The 18,404-nt window shown below is 41.4% G+C and overlaps 1 protein-coding gene across 4 annotated transcripts in view; it reads right to left on the bottom strand.

The window, feature by feature from the left end:
• Positions 1-18,404, bottom strand: part of MYO5A (myosin VA) — a 216,193-nt gene that overhangs the window by 77,282 nt on the left and 120,507 nt on the right. For all 4 annotated transcript variants that reach the window (XM_008268986.4, XM_008268991.4, XM_051822368.2 and 1 more), the window contains exons 15-20: positions 14,564-14,725; positions 13,175-13,272; positions 11,159-11,245; positions 10,961-11,069; positions 7,006-7,217; positions 5,962-6,118 (exon numbers count right to left, since the gene is read on the bottom strand). In XM_008268986.4, coding sequence (XP_008267208.3) covers positions 5,962-6,118; positions 7,006-7,217; positions 10,961-11,069; positions 11,159-11,245; positions 13,175-13,272; positions 14,564-14,725 — 825 coding nt within the window. The remainder of the gene's footprint in view (positions 1-5,961; positions 6,119-7,005; positions 7,218-10,960; positions 11,070-11,158; positions 11,246-13,174; positions 13,273-14,563; positions 14,726-18,404) is intronic.

The following is an 18,404-nucleotide window of genomic DNA, read 5'->3' on the forward strand; positions in this document are numbered from 1 at the left end:
ACTATAAACATAAAATTAGCAGAAGTAGGTACCCCATAAATTATGTACTTTTAAAGTAACAGATTTCCCCATTACCTTCACTGTTGATAAAACCTCACTGTGTGTAAGGCCTGTGTATGAGGACAGAGTGAGAGCAGTAAGCTGCCTGTAAAAAACTTATTACTGGGGCTGGAGCAGTGGTGCAGTAGGTGAATCCTCCGTCTGCAGCGCTGGCATCCCATATGGGTGCAGGTTCTAGTCCCGGCTGCTCCTCTTCCAATCCAGCTCTCTGCTATGGCCTGAGAAAGCAGTGGAGGATGGCCCAAGTCCTTGGGCCTCTGCACCTGTGTGGGAGACCCAGAAGAAGCTCCTGGCTCCTGATGGGTGCAGCTCCGGCCATTGTGGCCATTTGTGGAATGAACCAATTGACGGAAGATCTTTGTCTCTGTCTCTCCCTCTCACTGTCTGTAACTCTACCTCTCAAATAAATAAATAAAATCTTAAAAAAAAAACTTATTACTGATTCATTAATTTTTCCTCCAGAAACACACAAAAAAATGATATCCTTATTTGCCATATTTGAAGAATCCCTTTCTAGTATGATTTCCCATTACTGTTGCAAATGCAGCAGGAATCTGCCAAAGCAGCAGGAATCTGCTAATGCGAGTCGTGGGCAGGGGCTTTAAAAGGAAAGCTATCAGTAAAATCATGGGAAATAAATGAATCTTACTTTTGATAAAATAATGTTGAACCTCAGTATTTCTAAAATATTTTGGGGGGGAGGGCCGGTCTTGTGGTGTAGTGAGTAAAGCATCTGCTTGCAGTGCCAGCATCCTATCTGAACTCGTGCAGAACATCACAATCCTGAGTGAGGGCCTCGTCTTAAGACAGGATCACTGCAGAACAACTGGATAAGACTCAGGGGTGGCAAGCTGAAGGCTTTCAGACTTTAAAGTCAAGTAGCCACAGTGGCAAAGCTATCATGTTAACTTTTCTGTTCCACTTACTTCTCTTTGGTAACTACTGACATTGGCCCATTTCTCTAATTTCAGCCAAATGGAAATACCTTGTAATCAGAGCTTCCATTTTTAATCTCATTTCCATCAGTGAGTCAGAGAAATGAAAGAATACTAGTACTTCCATTTAAGATCTTCAAACCCCATGAAAAGGAGCCTTGGACTTGAACCACAGTGAGAAAGAGCACTGATGGGTAGCTATTGGCCTATAGATGAACAAGCCACTAATCTGCCACTCTCGCTGTCTAGTCACAGTGAGAGTCTGAGTTGGGCAGATTCCTACTGCTAAGCCAATGGCCTGGAGCCCCAGTTCAGATTTTCCTGAGGGGAGTACTGATGAACACAGGAAGGTAACAATTCAGTGTATCTGAAAAGCCAAGTTTAAAGCTTTTCCTTCTGTTGAAACCTTATGCTTACATAGAGAGAGAACAAGACTATAAAAGAGGCACGAGCACAAACTTTTCTTCAAAACACAGAGAAGATCTTAGAGTAACTGTCTTCAAATTTCCTTTAAAACACAGCTATTCAACCCTCACCAGTTTTGCAAAAATTTTTTGGAATAAAATCACTCCAAAGTAAAATGTCCAATTAATTAATTCAGGTCATTATCCACATTCTACCCATGACTAAGACTCGCCCCTCACCCCAAGTCTCCCTATTAATGTTCCTCTACAGTGTCACCACAGAGCTCTAACATGCAGACTCTACTCCTGACTTACCAGGAACACATCCTAAAGAAGATCCAAGAGGTGAAATCCTTTCATCAACTGTCCCAGAGGACGATTAAGATGAATCTGCTGATGTACCATCTAGAAGGTCATGTTTATTACTGTTAAACATACAAGTTATTTGACAGAAACTTCTGGAGCATTACGCTCTAATCAATACAATGAGAACCACATTCATAATCTAATTTATTTCCTCCTCTTCATAGTAAGTTCTTCTAGGATCGCCTCCTTCTTGGAATAATCATCTACCCATTTGCCATGTAACTTACTTAGAAAAGGGTCTCTACAGACAGGGTCAGGTACAAGACCTTGAGATGGGGAAATCAAACTGGAGTGCACATGTGGGACCTGAATGCCATTGTAACTGCTCTAATAAGAGACAGACAGGAAAAGAGCAGTGAGACGCACAGAAGGGAGGGTGATGTTAAGGCAGAGGCAGAGACTGGAGTGATGTGCAAGCAACAAGGAAATGCTGGCAGCCATTAGAAATTGAAAGAGGCAGATTCTCCTCTAGAGGCCGCACAAGCAGTGCAGCTCTGAAGACACTCTGACTTTGGCCCAGTGATGCTTCTGGACTTTTGGCCTCCAGAACTGGGAGAGAATAAGCATCTGTTAAGTCACCACGTTTGTGGTTATTTATTACAGAAGTCATAGGAAACTAACACATATGTTTTTTTCTTTTTTTTTCCAGATTCCTAGCCAGAGGGGAAAACATGGTATATCTTCTTTTCCATTCTCTTGTTAATAAATAAATGGAATTATTGACTGGGCTTCCAAGATGGCAGAATAGGGAGGACGCTTACTGCTCTAGTCTAGGAGAAGACAGTTTAAAAAACATGGACAGGGTGCAGTCTCAGGTAAGAGACAAAAAACAGCAGAGGAAATTCTATACAAATTAGAGGGACACAGTGGACCGATGTGTAGGGCATGGACATCCACAACTCAGGAACCCAGCAGCTGAGAGCATACCCATCAGTGCTGGGGAATGAGGTGAGATCAGACTGCAGCATCCAAAGCAAGTGGCAATAAAGCCACAGGAAGAGCCTAAAGGGAACCCAAGTTGGAGCCCAATGGGGGATAGTGTCCCTGCCAAACTAGAGAACAAAAAAAAAAAAAAAAAAAGGAGGGACACATTTCTCTCTCCCAGGTCACCTTACAACAGCATCCTGTAAAAAGCTGATAGAGCAGGGGCCATTTTGGCTATATGTAACAGCTGCACCAGCTGGTGTCAGAGCCCAGCAACTAGCCAAGTGAGGAATCCTGACTCTGTTGGGGAGAACAAACAGGGGGTTGGGTGTTTGTGGCTGTGGGAGGCTTGTATGCCAGGACTATTAAAAAAGGCTTTAACAGTTTGGTAAAGTAGCAGGATATAAAATCAATACATAAAAATCAACAGCCTTTGTATTCACAGACAATGCCAAGGCTCCTAAGATTAATCTCATTCACAATAGCTACAAAAACAATGAAATATTTTGGAATAAATTTAACCAGGGTTGTCAAAGATCTCTATGATGAGAAATACAGAATATTAAAGAAAGAAATGGAAAAAACTGCATGTTCATGGATTAGAAGAATCAATATCATCAAAATGTCCATTCTGCCAAAAGCAATTTGAAGATTCAATGTGAAAACAATCAAAATATCAAAGACATTCTTCTCAGATCTAGAAAAAATGATGCTGAAATTCAAATGGAAACACAGGGGACCTAGAATAGCTAAAGCAATCTTGTACAACAAAAACAAAGCCAGAGGCATCATAATATCAGATTTCAGGACATACAAGGCAGTTACAATCAAAACAGCCTGGTACTGCTACAAAAACAAATGGATAGACCAACGGAACAGAACAGAAATGCCAGAAATCAATCCAAGCATCTACAACCAACTTATATTTGACAAAGGAGCTAAAACCAATTCCTGGAGCAAGGACAGTCTCTTCAACAAATGGTGCTGGGAAAACTGGATTTCCACATGCAGAAGAATGAAGCAGGACTCCTACCATGCACCTTACACAAAAATCCACTCAACATGGATTAAAGATCTAAATCTACAACCCAACACCATCAAATTATTAGAGAACTGCATGATATTTGCACAAAGAGTTCTTGGAAAAGACCCCAGTTAAAGCCAAAATTAACAAATGGGAATACATCAAATTGAGAAGTTTCTGTACTGCAAAAGAAACAGTCAGGAAAGTGAAGAGACAACTGACAGAATGGGAGAAATTATTTGAAAACTATACAACTGATAAAGGATTAATAACCAGAATATATAAGAGATCAAGAAAATCCACAACAACAAAACAACCCATTTAAGAGATAAGCAAGGGACTTAAACAGACATTTTTCAAAAGAGGAAATCCAAATGACCAACAGACACATGAAAAAGTGTTCAGGATCATTAGCCGTCTGGGAAATGTAAATCAAAACCACAATGAGATTTCACCTCACCCTGGTTAGAATGGCTTTCATACAGAAATCAACAAACAACAAATGGTGGCGAGGATGTCCCACTGTTGGTGGGACTGTAAATTGGTAAAGCCACTATGGAAGACAGTATGGGATATCTCAGAAATCTGAATAGACCTACTATATGACCCAGCCATCCCACTCCTGGAATTTACCAAAGGGAAATGAAATCAGTAAATAAAAGAGTTATCTGCACCTCCATGTTTATTGCAGCTCAATTCACAATAGCTAAGACATGGAATCAACCTAAATGCCCATTAACCAAAGACTGGGTAAAGAAATTATAGGATATGTACTATATGGAATACTATACAGTGGTAAAAAAAAAAGTGAAAACTGGTCATTTGCAACAAACTGGATTAATCTGGAAAACATCATACTTAGTGAAATAAATCAGTCCCAAAGGGCTAAATACCATATGTTTTCCCTGATCTATGAGAATTAATAGAGCACCTAAAATGAAATCTGTAGAAGTGAAACTGACACTTCCAGAAGGGATGACTTGTGCTGCCCTTGTCTTGACTGTCGAGGGACAGTTTTATTTTCTTGTTGTTGATGTTGTTTTTTCATTTTCTTCTTCATACTATTTGTTGAGCTCTCTACTAACATAGTTAATCATATGCGTATAAAGTCAATTGAGGATCTCAGTAAAAAATGAGTGGGAATAAGTGAGGGAGGAGGAAATTTGTAACTGTAAAGCTGTATAGTTCTGCATAGATTTCTACTCACTCACTTACTAGGGTAAAAGCTTGTCATAGGACCCCAAATCCCATTAAGCTGGGTGGTAAAATGACACCTTAATTGTTAAAGTGATCATATTAAGTGTTAAAGTAAACATATATAAAGGATTAAGTGTTAAAGTGATCATATAAATCAGATCAAGTGTCTGGTAATAATAATAGATAGAATTAAAAAGGGGAGAATGTTCCAACATGGGAAGCAGTCCATACAGCAGACTCATAGAATGACAATTGCTTTAAGTAACACTCTGACCTCAGAATCAGCCCTTAAGGCTTCCTGGTCTGGCTGCAAAGCCCATGAGAGCATTTCAAGTATGGAAAGCCAAGACACTGTGGCAAAAAATGTTCTACATGAATTTCTCTATGAATAAGAATCCAACAGAAAGAAGTGGCTATCAAAGAAGGATGTACTTTTCTCTAAAGGGAGGAGAGATCTTACAGTTTGCTTATGACCTTGTCTAAATACTAATGGAGTTTGTGGATTCAAAGGCTTCCACAGCTTAGGCAGCTCATGTTAAGAGCCTTGGGTGGTCACTGTCATCATACTAAGAGTGTTAATAGTTAAATTAACAGGAGTCACTGTGCACTAACTCCCCATGCAGGACCTCAGTCCTCAATGAGTTAACTCATAATAGAGTTAACTTTAAAACTAGTTCTCAGTTTTATTTGAGTGTGTGCAAACTGTTGAAATCTTGGTCTTCTGCGTACAAAGTTAATTGAAAATGAATCCTAATGGAGAATGGGAATGGGAAGAGGAAAGGAAGGAGAATGGGAGTGTGGGTGGGAGGGTGGGTATTGTGGGAAGAATCACTATATTCCTAAAGTTGTACTTATGAAATTTGTATTCCTTAAAAAATTAATTAAAAAATAAATATATGGTATTATTTAGTATCTTAAAAACATATTTTAGTTGTTGTTTGTTTCCATGCAGCTCTTATATTCATAGTAGCCCCTATGTTACCTTGTTCAGCTGTAAAATTTGATTAATACTAATGGAATGACAAAGCATAGTTGAAAACAAATGCCTCACCTTGTGATACCTATTTCTAGCCAAGTAGCCTCGCAAATAAGACTGTAGAACGATAGTGGCAGCTCGTGTAATCTTGTACCTCCTGCGAACCACATACATGCGCCAGTACTTCTGAACGATGGTTGCTGCTCTGGTTCTGCGCAGAAACTTAGCATAGCTGGCCAGAGAGAACAGTGGCATATTGTCAGTCATCAGGAAAAGGAAATAACACATTTTATAGGAACTCAAGAGTGTTACTATCTTAAGAAAAATGAGTAGTACTCCCACTGTTATTCTAAGAATGTACCATTTATTAAATCAACCTTGATATTTTTATACCAGTTTATAGTTTCTCCAAATGGTTTTGGATGTTTTCCTCATTTGAGCCTTCCCTAACTCTGAGTTGTGGGATGTCCCACACTGCCAGATTGTACACTAGGAAAGTGAAGCTCATAAAGGTTCATTCTCTCTAGGACAGGCTCATTACTCAGGCTATGTCCCTTTTATAGAGCAGACAGGATTTACATACACAGAAATCCCCCACTTTTTCATCACCAGCTTTCTTAGATATACTCATCACTAGTGCACCACATTTTCCCTGAATCTGTTTAAATTCTTCCTTAATTCATTTCTACTTACACATCTAAATTAAAATTATCCTAGTATATAATCATACTGAAGTATAATTCTCTTACAGACCATCCCAGTTAACTGTGCCCCAAAAGTCCTCACAGTCATTATTAACTAGCTCATATCCATGGTCATTTTAATTTACAGACAATTTTGTCAAATACCACATGCAAGTATAAACAATTCTGAGGACCTAAGTCAGCAGCAATTTATAATTTTCTTGAGAATGAATCTGCACCTTTCATTAGGCAAAGTGAAATTTTATTCTATTTAAATGTCTTATGAGTTAATTCAGTATCTCTCAAAATAAGAAGGGAGGACATACTGCCTCTTGAGGTACAGTGGCCATACACCACGGTCTTAGGTTGGACAGAGTCAGATGGTACCCTACTCTTAGAGGCTGGGAGCTGGAGTGGAGGTCTCCAGGAAACCTACCATCGAGCCTGGTAGCCCCGCACATATCTCTGCACAGTGATAGCTGCCCTCCGCATGCGCAGGTACTTCTTCCTCAGCAGCCATCCCCGGATGGTCTTCTGGATCCGGATGCAGGCAGCCCTCAGTTTGTCTGCCCGCAGTTTTTCTAGATAGGCCACTTGACCAGCACGGAAAAATATCTTTGTCTTACCAAACTGGTATTTGTCCTTGTCCTATTTTTGGAAGAAATTGTATACTCAGAAATAATGACCATATAAGAGAACTAAAGAAGAGAAAAAATATATCTAAAAGCAGAATCAGTAAAGGGATGAATCTATTAGCTAAAATTTGGGCTATGTCACAATTAACTAATGGAGGCAGATTTTTGATCCTAAGCAAGTTGAGCAAATAGAAGGGATTTTAAGAAAAACTGCAGTTTAAGAGTTATTTTCCAGAATAATTCTACCTGGAATTATTATCTGAGGCCCAAAACTTGGTTGTGGGTTATAGGCAGCTATTATTTGCTTGTTTGTATTTTAAACATCTCAAGGAAATGGAGATGCTGACACTCCCTCTGACTGCCCAGGCTGTAAGGGTTACATCAGGCTGTATGATCCATGAGAAAGCTGAAGGGAAAAAATACCAGGATGAAGAGTAAGGCAGGAAGAAGCATACCAGAAATAAAAGTTTAAAAAAAAAAAAAAAGTCCTTGGGTATTCATCTTGAGAATTAAGTTTCTAAACAGTTGTGTCTTGGCTTTATCAACAGTATATGCAAATAAACAAATAAAAATTGTATAAGTATGTATAAAACCCTATAAATTTCAAACTCTTTGCACAAAAAAAAATCACTTACATTGGTCAGTGACTTCTGATCATAAGCAAGGCTGAGCAGAAAACATAGACATACATATTTCTGATGTGTTATGTTACGATTCACCTTATAGCATGTAAGATACAACTACTCTTGTATCAAAGGAAGAGTGAAATTCATGTGTGAAACTCACTACTGCACTCTGAAATTCTAAACACAAGGAAAGAAAAGCACTTTTCACTGTAAGCGGTCTCTCCTATCTTGTGTATGAAACCAGAAAATCGGAAACCTCCACATACATCTAAAATAATTTTAATTTAAATCAATAAGGTTTACATAGAAACCCTGGCTAGAAAGCAGCTATCCCTTCATCACCCAGCTCTCCCCAGAGCACCTCATATTAATCCTGCCTCCATTTCATAATCCTCCCTGCAAAGCCCTGATCCAGGCCTCGGGTGATCTGGCAAGGAAGCCAGCTGTCTCTACTTTCCGCTCTATCTCCACATTCCTATCTGAACCCCGGTTAGGAAAGGGTTCAGCTAAACTCAGAAAGCCCCAGATTTTTTAACATGACTAAGAAAGTGACCTTAGCTCTTTCAAAGAAAAAAGACATTATCAAAGAAGACGTATCACATTTAATTAATAGTCAGTAATTAAGCAACTCGATGGTATCTAAGACTATAAATGCCAACCTACATTTCCTAATCATTTCTAGATTTTCCCATACAAATATAACACTGCAAACAAACACTGTGAGGTAATCCAGACTAATGTCAAACAAACAAAAATTACTTTTTAAAAAATCTTTCATGAACTTTAAATTCTCTAAGATCCAGAGCAGTGGCTCTCAAACTGCAGTCCTTAGATAGCACCAGCTTTGCCTGTGAACTTGTTAGAAATGCAAATCGTCAGGGCTCACGTAGTGGTGCAGCAGGTTAAGCTGCTGTCTGTGATGTCAGCATCTCATATGGGTTTCCTAGTCCCTGCTGCTCTGCTTCAGATCCAGCTCCCTGCTTTTATGCCTGAGAAAGCAGCGGAAGATGGCCCTGGTGCTTGGGTCCCTGCCACCACATGGGAGACCTGGATGGAGTTCTAGATGCCCATCTTTGGCCTGGCCCAGCCCTAGCCATTGTAGCCATAGTGCCACAATGTGCGTAGTAAACCAGCAGATGGATGATTGGAAGATCTCCTCCCCCCCGCCCCATAACACTGCCTTTCAAATAAATAAAATAAACCTTAAAAAATGCAAATCATTAGGCCCACTTCAAACAAACTCAATCAGAAATTCAGAGGCATAGGGCAGTAGCCCTGCAGGTAATTTTCATAAAGAACCCCTCAACCTGGAATGCAAGACTCTGTTAATACCAATCCACATTTCATAACCAGTTCTCTTCCTTCCCAAACACAAATGTTCCTTGCAAAAAACTACTTTACTAGATTAAAAATAAATCCTGGGGACGGCACTGTGGCTCATTTGGCTAATCCTCCGCCTGCGGCGAAAGCATCCCATATGGGCGCCGGGTTCTAGTCCCAGTTGCTCCTCTTCCAGTCCAGCTCTCTGCTGTGGCCGGGGAGGGCAGCGGAGGATGGCCCAAATGCTTTGGCCCCTGCACCTATGTGGGAGACCACGAAGAAGCACCTGGCTCCTGGCTTCGGATTGGAGCAGCGCTGGTCGTGGCAGCCATTTAGGGAGTGAACCAACGGAAGGAAGACCTTTCTGTCTCTCTCTCTCTCTCACTGTCTATAACTCTACCTGTCAGATAAAAAAAAAAAAAAAAAGAAAGAAAGATTCAAAAAATAAACAAATTCTGTTTTCCTACTTATTCATACCTGGTTGCCTCCTAGATTATTTTCCTTCCTTTTTTTTTTTTTTTTTTTTTTGAGGAGATTTTATTTATTTATTTGAAAGGCAGAGTTACAGAGAGGCAGAAGCAGAGAGAGAGGTCTTCCATCCGATGGTTCACTCCCCAGATGGCTGCAACGGCTGGAGCTAAGCCGATCTGAAGCCAGGAATCAGGAGCTTCTTCCAGGTCTCCCACATAGGTGCAGGGGCCCAAGGACTTGGGCCATCTTCTACTGCTTTCCCAGGCCATAGCAGGAAGCTGGATTGGAAGTGGAGCAGCAGGGTCTTGAACCCACGTCCATGTGGGATGCTGGCACCACAGGCAGTGGTTTTACCCACTAAACCACACCGCCAGACTCTCTTTCCATTATTTTAATGTAATCTAGGCCATTATTCAAGGCCTGACTCTAAACAAACTGTCGTTCCCCGGCTCGCGGAGGACACCAGACCGGACGCTGTTTTCTTTCCCCGGCCCTTCCCGGATTTGCTGCCGCTCCCCCGCTTTCGCGGAGAAGCGGCACCAGCGAGCTCTCAGACCGACTCTCTCAGGGGGGCCGCCTCGCATGTTGTCTCTCTCCCCCTTTTATAGTCCTCTCCCACCAATCCGTGCTCTGCTGCCCGCATGCTGGGCATGCCGCTTTCTTCCAAACAGGGGTTGGGTCAGGAATCAGCTAATTAATGAAGCAGCTGTGTAAGCTTTGTTTACTCTCTCTCAGCGCCATATGGTGGGAGATCAGACGCATAGAGTTAGTTTCAGTCCACAGTCTCAGTACTTATTTGTCTCCCGGGCGCCCCGCCATGTTGCGGGAGACGGACCCTGCTCACCACACAAACCTCTTTCATGAAATTGTTTTCCCTTTCCATAGTTGGCAGTGGCTTTCCCTTCTTCTGATTTCTTGTCCCACTCACTCAGCATTTGATATGGACACTGAGGTATATTACATTTATCTTTGAAATGAGTTCCTTGCCAAGGCAGACTGTGTTACCTGAGAACAACACTTATTTTTTCTTCATCATAGAGCACCTGGCCGGGTGTCTTCCCTAAGCAAGCCCTAGGTAAATTTTCACTGCCAATGATCACACTCTGCAAGAACGTCCAGCTCTGTGGTCTGGGCCCAGGCCCACAGTCCTGTTTCCCTCTCCTCACTGATTCCAGCATCCTGACCACAGTGAGCCTGACCTCCCAGACAGTGGGTCCCCACTCCCTCATCATCTGGATTGGTAATATTTCACATGGAGGTTCCCGGGCTTTCAGAGGTCAGAACCACATGGTTACTGCCAATATCCGTACAGATAGAGGTAAGCGGAAATCTTTCTCACCAGTATCAGTTTCTCTAATACATTCTTGCATGTTTGCTTTCTGTCACTCAGTACATCCTTTTGCTTCATTAGGACACGGTAGCGGCTGAAAAATTCTTGGTAAGTCCAACTATAAAAAGAAATAACTTATCAGATTATTTGAAGAACCGTGAACTTTTCCCATCAGGGTCCCTTGTGTTTGAACACTATCAGACTCACCGGGAGGGGAAGCCCGCCGCGCTGATTCGAATGGTCTCCAGGACCCCACATGCTCTCAGTTGCTGCACGGCTCTTTTCTCATCAAATCTACACATAAAAACCAAAGTCAATAATCCATAAAGAACCTGCTGTAGCCACAAATTGCTCTAGTCCATCAAAATCTGAGTTCCTATATAGCCAAAGAGACAAATCAGGAAGGAAAGCATTCAAAACTTGTAGCAGTGATTAGAGTAGAAAACTCCGCAATAGAGTTGAGAGAAGACAATTAGTGACAAAAATACAGAGCTGTAACGATCCCTACAGTACCACAAACTTATGAGAGCGTCCACTGAGCCCATTACAAAAGCAAAAGAAAATGCCCTTGCACTTTGCCCAGGCTCTTTACATTGCTTTTTCTGACTTTAGGTGCTTAGAATTCCTGAGGCCATCATACACAGCTCCCTTGGAACACGGAGTGGATGTCCTGGAAACTTCTCTAACAGGAAGGACAAATTAGATATGCTCTATTCAGTTATTTTTTTTTAAATTGTTGTACTAGGCACTTACAGCATCTACATCAATGAAAACTATTATTATTTTGTGTTAAATTAAATTAAATATTTTTTTCATTTCAGGGAAGAGCGTAGGGAACCCTTTTTTTTGCCAAGGGCAATTCGGATATTCATAACATAGCTCATGGGCCATACAAAATTACCAACTTAAAAATTAGACTGCTATGGATTTATTGAATTTCAAGTCCCATCATGACTGCCTTGGCAGAGCCAGATCAAGTGATTTTGCCAGGGACTGGACATTCCCCACCCCTGCTGGACAAACAGCAGCTAAAATTAAAGTTTTTGGAAAAATATGTTTATGGGGCCGGCGCCATGGCTTACTTGGTTAATCCTCCACCTGCAGCACCGGTATCCCATATGAGCGCCCGGTTCTAGTCCTGGTTGCTCCTCTTCCAATCCAGCTTTCTGTGGCCCGGGAGGGCAGTGGAGGATGGCCCAAGTCCTTGGGCCCCTGCATCTGCATAGGAGACCAGGAGGAAGCACCTGGCTCCTGGCTTTGGATTGGTGCAGTGCAGTTCACTGGCTGTGGCGGCCATTTGGGGAGTGAACCAATGGAAAGAAGACCTTTCTCTCTGTCTGTCTGTCTGTCTCTCTCTCTCTCTCTCTCTCCCTGTCTCTCACTGTTTATAACTCTACCTGTCAAACAAATTAAAAAAAAAGAAAAAAAAAGAAAAATGTTTATAATTTCTATAAATGCTGAAAGAACATCTATACCAGGAGATACTTTGTAGCCATTAAAAGGAGGATGTGGATTTTTATGTGCCAATATGGAAAGTGTTCACAGTCTGTCAAGTTGACAGCAAAGACAAAACAGCAATGAGAGCAGGAGCCCCTCCCCTTGTCCCGAGCTGTGTCCAAGTAGACCAGGGAAAGAAGGATGTTGGTTGGTGAGGAAGGACCTGTGACAGTGATCTCTCTGGGTATGATGAATGCTTTCTCATGTATTTTTATGCTATTGTATATTTCTTGAAACTGTTTTTACAGTGTACATGCACTTTTATTACTTTTAAAATTAAATAGATACTCCATTTTAGAAAAAAATCTTCCAGAAATATTCATTCTCCCCTCATACGTGGTAACTACAGCAGCAGAGGTTGGTAAAAGCCAAAGTACTTAGATGGTTTCAAGAGCTGAAAAGTGTCAGGTAAGCCTTTGTCAAAGCGGCATGCTCCAGCTGACTCTGGTTTTAACTAATGTCCAAATGATCAAAATGCCAAGAAAGTCCTTGAACAGAGGTGAATTTAAAATAAAAAAGAACTAGAAATGCTAAGCTGACTTCAACTTTTCAAATCCTTGGACGGCTACCTGCTAATTTGTTCACATATTCTATATTCTCAAATGGGAAAAGAAACTGAAAAAAAAAAACCTATTAACTAGGATTTCTTTGCTCCTCTTCCTTTATGTTAGTTTGGCACTCTTTATGACATCCGGAGACTTCTGTGTTTAGTAGTTAGATACTTACGTGAATGGGAACTTGAAGTCATTAGGCTTAATACAGCGCACATAATGAGGGGTAGTGGCATTGAGGGTCTCCATAAGCAGGTGAAGGGAGTTTCGGAACTGCATGAAAAAGAGCAGGAAGGGGCATCAAAGTTTTGTCAATGGCCATACATTATACACAACAATTTAAAATTCTCTTCCCATAGAACTAATGGAGATGACTTTGCCACCTCTGAACTTGACCCATCTTCAGAAGAGAAGCTGATACTAAATGAGAATGGTAGGATTTTTGGTTAAAATTTGACTAAACCATTTAAATGTTTATTCTGCTAAATAGACATTTGCTGTAATCCCACTCTTCCCCCTACTCCTCTTTTATAAAAGGTTTCTGTATGTGACAATATAACCTCATTAAAAGTTTTTTTTGAAAGAGCAACAGAGGGAGACAGAGAGGGGCAGGAAGAAGGAGAGTGAATGAGGGAGGAGGAATGGAGAGAAAGGGAGAGAGAGGGAGAAAGAAAGATCATTCATCCATTCATTCATTCTCCAAATGGGCCAGCCTGAAGTCTGGAGCTAGGAACTCCATCTGGGTCTCCCATGTGGGTGGGAGGGTCCCAAGTACTTGGGCTATTTTCTGCTGCCTTCCTAGGTCCATTAACAGGAAGCTAGATTTGGAAGTGGAACAGCCAGGATTCAAACCAGCACTCCAATATAGGAGCAGGCATCACAAGTGGCACCTTAACCCACTGCACCACAATGCCAGGCCCCATAACCTTAGTTCAACAATATTAAGGCCGTATCACATAAGGCAGGAATTTTTCCCAAGATACTACTTTTAAGCAGATAATGTACAAGAGTATGGGAAATAAGTGGGAGGAGGGAAGACAGGCAGAGAGGGATTACTTACTACTAGGAACATGGGACCAGACCTGGAGGCTGACGAGCCGTGTCAGGCTCTGCTCCTGTCTGCAGTGGGCACAGGGTCCCAAACACAGGAAAACAAGCCGACTGATGCTGAGCCCCCACCCCTTGTTCAGGTGGTAAGCGTGTGGGTAATGTTCCCCAGTCCCCACAGAGCACAAGACATCCAAGAAGAGAGAGGGCGCTGCTCCTGTACAGACCAAGCTAACGGATGCTCTGGACAAATGCTGAGAGAACAAAACAAAGATGGCAGTGGATGAGAAAGAAGATGTGCACTAGAAGAATTAAGATGTGGGAAAATTCCTTTTGCGAAAGGCCTAAGCATTCACAGGTCTAAAGAATTACGAGTGGCCAGTGTTTCATGCTCCCACAACAAAAGCTCTAACCTCTCATTGCCTGAGGATCCCAGCTGGCAGGCTTAGGGAGGAAAACCCGGGGCATCAGGAGAAGCAGAGGGAAGCAATGAGGCAGCAGGGGTTTCCGAACTCACCTGGTGCCCTACTGTTTTCTTGTGCTCCTTTGCCATCTGGCCTGGTCTACCTTTGGTGGGCTTGGCAGGTGTGCGGGTGAGGGGTATGCGTCCTGAAGAGGTGGCTGAGGTTGGACTGATGGCCTTCTCATCATCTTGAAATAGTTCTGGGAGCATCTTAAACTGAGCCAAAAACAGTTAAAAAAAATTACACTCTAAACCCAAATTTAAAAGTAAGTCTTCACAGTAGAAATGTTACAAAGCTTTTCCAATCAACAAAGACTCTTCCTAAAGCAATCTGTCACAGTCCCATTACAGAAATCATTATGTTTAAAAGTCAAAAAATATGAGCGAAAAGTGAGATAATTGCTACAAAAATGTAGGTGGGAAAATGCAATAATTTGATACCTCTGTTTAAGGGAAACAAGAGGAAAACTATTACACTCACTGGGAAACCTAAATTTCCAGGACACAGCCACTCTAAACACATTACTGATTTTGAACAGAATTATTTTACAAGCAACATTCTAACTGAAAGTCCTATCTTATTACCTCAGTTCCATAAAATGTTTTATCATCAGGTAGAGAAAAACACTGGTCCAAACTTGTAAGTCATTTGCCAAACATCCACTCACCGGCTTCGTTTGTCTACCCACTCACGCAAATGCTGTGCACCAACTTGGAAGTAGCACTGACACATCAGGCACAGAAAGACAAAGACCACGCACAATGTTTATTCTGCAATGTTTATTCTCACCCACACGTGCAAGTTAAACAGCTGACACACAGAAGCGGAGCACAGTGGTCACCACAGGCTGGCAGCATGGTTGGGGCTGAAGGCTGGAGACAGGATAGGCACAGGGTAGAATAACTCCTAATGTTGTACAGCACTGTGGGATCACTACAGTGGGCAGGTAATAAAATGTCTGAAAACCACTAATAGAGAGAATACAAATGTCCCCAATATAAAGAAGGGATAAAGCCTGATGCCAATTAGCCTGATCTAATTATTACGTACTACACACATGAAATTAAACATCACATTATACCCCATAAAGATTTATAAATTACTACATGCCAATTAAAAATAAAAAACACTGGAAATCTCCACAGGGTGTCATAAATAATGTTTTTCGGTATTATAAGATTTTAAATAATTATGAACCAATAATTTTATGAAAATATTTTAGACTGTAGAAAAATATGTAAAAAAAAAACCTCTGCCCTTATCCTGTAAGTTTTTATATTTGTTTTCAAGTGATTTGTAATTTGCATAAATCCTATAATCAAGTTGACATTCTACCAGGCTTTGAATGAATATTAAACAAGGATGGCACCAGTCAATATGGTTAGGAGAGTTTCTGAAATAAAAGACTTCAAACTAATCCCCAGGAACATCTTGACATACGTTCGTGTCTTTACAACAGTGCCCATCTCATATAAATGAAGTTGATCTTTCTTATAAGTCACCTTATATTTATAACTACCAATTAGTTAACTAAAAATGACAAAGTGTCTCCAAAAACAAACAAACAAACAATTTTCTTATGAGAGTTCATTCACTGAGAAACAAAACCATACTATTTCATTTGTTACATACATACATATTAACCCTAAGGGTAATTTAGGAAATGATTCATGGCATATATACGTACTAACAATGGTTGCTTGCTACACATAAGTATATTCCTGGCTTCACAGAATAAATAATATATTCTAGCTTTGCTTATTATAAAGTATAAAATAAATGTTTCAAAATTATATTGTATTATATCATTAAAGCTGTGTTAAAAAGAAGAAAAATAAGAGTTCCCAACAGATCGGAAAACTTAGCATGCAGTAAAGATGCTAGGATATTCAGCAATAGGCAATGTACTCCATAATCTTATCTGTGATATCTTATCATTCTCACATAAATTGCTGGCTCTAAACTGGCAATTGCCTAATCTTTGTTTTTCTCTCTTCTGTGTGAAATGGTTAAGAGAGCTGGGCTGCAATATCACATTCAACAGTTAAGTGACACAATTTACTGAGTATTCTACAGTATCTACCAGAAAATGGATTAGTTTCTGGAGTTTGGAATAAACAAGATAAGCACATGTCTTCCTCTTCATAGAGATTATAAATTTAAAATTCTGTACATTGATTTTTTTTTCTTAAAAATTAACTTATTTCCATTTTATGTGAAAGAGAGACAGAGAAGACCCAGACCAAGAGCCAGAACGAGAGCGACAGCGAGAGATCTTCCAACCAGTCAAGGCTGGATCAAGTTGAAGCCAGGAGCCAAGAACTCAATCTGGGTCTGGGACTTCCATATGGGTGGCAAGGACCCAAGTACTTCAGTTATCACCTGTTGCCTCCCCAGAAGGTGAATAAGAAGCAGAACACCCTGAACTTCAATCAGACACTCTGATTTGGGAAGAGCATGTCCCAAGCAGCGGCTTAATGACTGCATCAAATGCCTGTCGCCACTCCCCACTCCCTCCCAAAAAACAAGTATATTTTAAATTGTATCAGAATTTGCTTTAAAATATCTTCTTTAAGCAGTGTTCCTGCTTCCTCGCGGGCCACTTTTCTCAGACTTCTTCCCTGGTCCCTCCTCTAGCCAGTCTCTAAAACACGGAATGCCAAAAGACTGGCTTAGATCTACTATTTGTTTTAATCTACATGTTCTCTCTAGGCAATCTTATTAGTCTTGTTGCTCCAAACGCCCTCTAATTGTCAAGACTACCAAACATCCACCACCTGCTCTGGCTCTCCTCTGATAGGCTGACTTGCATTTCTAACTTTCTATATAACACGTCCACTTATTTTTGCCATCTCAAGCAAAATGTCTGTAGCTGACCTTGTGAATCTTTCCCCCAATGCCTGGTCTTTTACCAGTCTTCACCCAGTAAATGGCACTGCCAGCCATCCAGTGCCCGAGGCAAATACGCAGCAGTCATCCTCAGTTTCTGCCTTTCTTTCCTGCTCCACACCCAATCTATCAACAAGACCACTGACCCTATCCACAAACTATGTGCCATCCCCACTGCTACAACCTCAGTATCTCAGTCCACCATCTTTCCTTGAGATCATAATGCTCGTCTCTACTCACGACAAATCAACTCCACTCAGCAGCGATCATTCCTCACCTGAAAATCTTCTAGACTCTCCACTGCACGGGAACAAAATCCACACTCTGTGAAGTCTGCAAGGCATTCCCTCCAGGAGGTGGCCCCCCTGTCCTACACACCCTATTCACCTACTAGGCTCACGTTGGCCTTCTTTTGCAGCTCAAGAACAAACCATTTATTGAGTCTCAGTTCTCCCAACCTGCACTTCCCTTGGGATTGGTGTTTCCCATTACTCAGGTTTCAGACCAAATATAGCTTTCTCAGGGAAGCCTTCCCAGATTTACCCTAATGCTGCAACTCACCTCTGCTCAAGTTTAATCACTCTCTTGCTTGGGACCTTTTTAATTCATTTTTTAAAAAAGACTTATTTCTTTACTAGAAAGGCAGAGTTACACTGAGAGAGAATCACTCACACACTCACACACACACACACACACACACAGAGACAGACAGACAGATAGACAGAGATCTTTGATTTGCTGGTTTACTCTCCAAATAGCTGCAGTGGGTGGGACTGGGCCAGGCTGAAGCAGTAGTCAAGAACTCCATCTGTGTCTCCACGTGGGTTTCCTACATGGGTGTAGGGTCTCAAACACTTGGGCCATCTTCTGCTGCCTTCTTAGGCTCATTAGCAGGGAGCTACACAGGAAGTAGAGCAGCCAGGACTCAAACCAGCACTCATATGGGATGCCACTGTCCCAGGTGGTGGCACTACCTCCTGTGCCACAATGCTGGCCCATTTTACT

The sequence above is a fragment of the Oryctolagus cuniculus genome, chromosome 12 (assembly GCF_964237555.1).
Source record: "Oryctolagus cuniculus chromosome 12, mOryCun1.1, whole genome shotgun sequence".
In the NCBI taxonomy this organism is placed as follows: Eukaryota; Metazoa; Chordata; class Mammalia; order Lagomorpha; family Leporidae; genus Oryctolagus; species Oryctolagus cuniculus.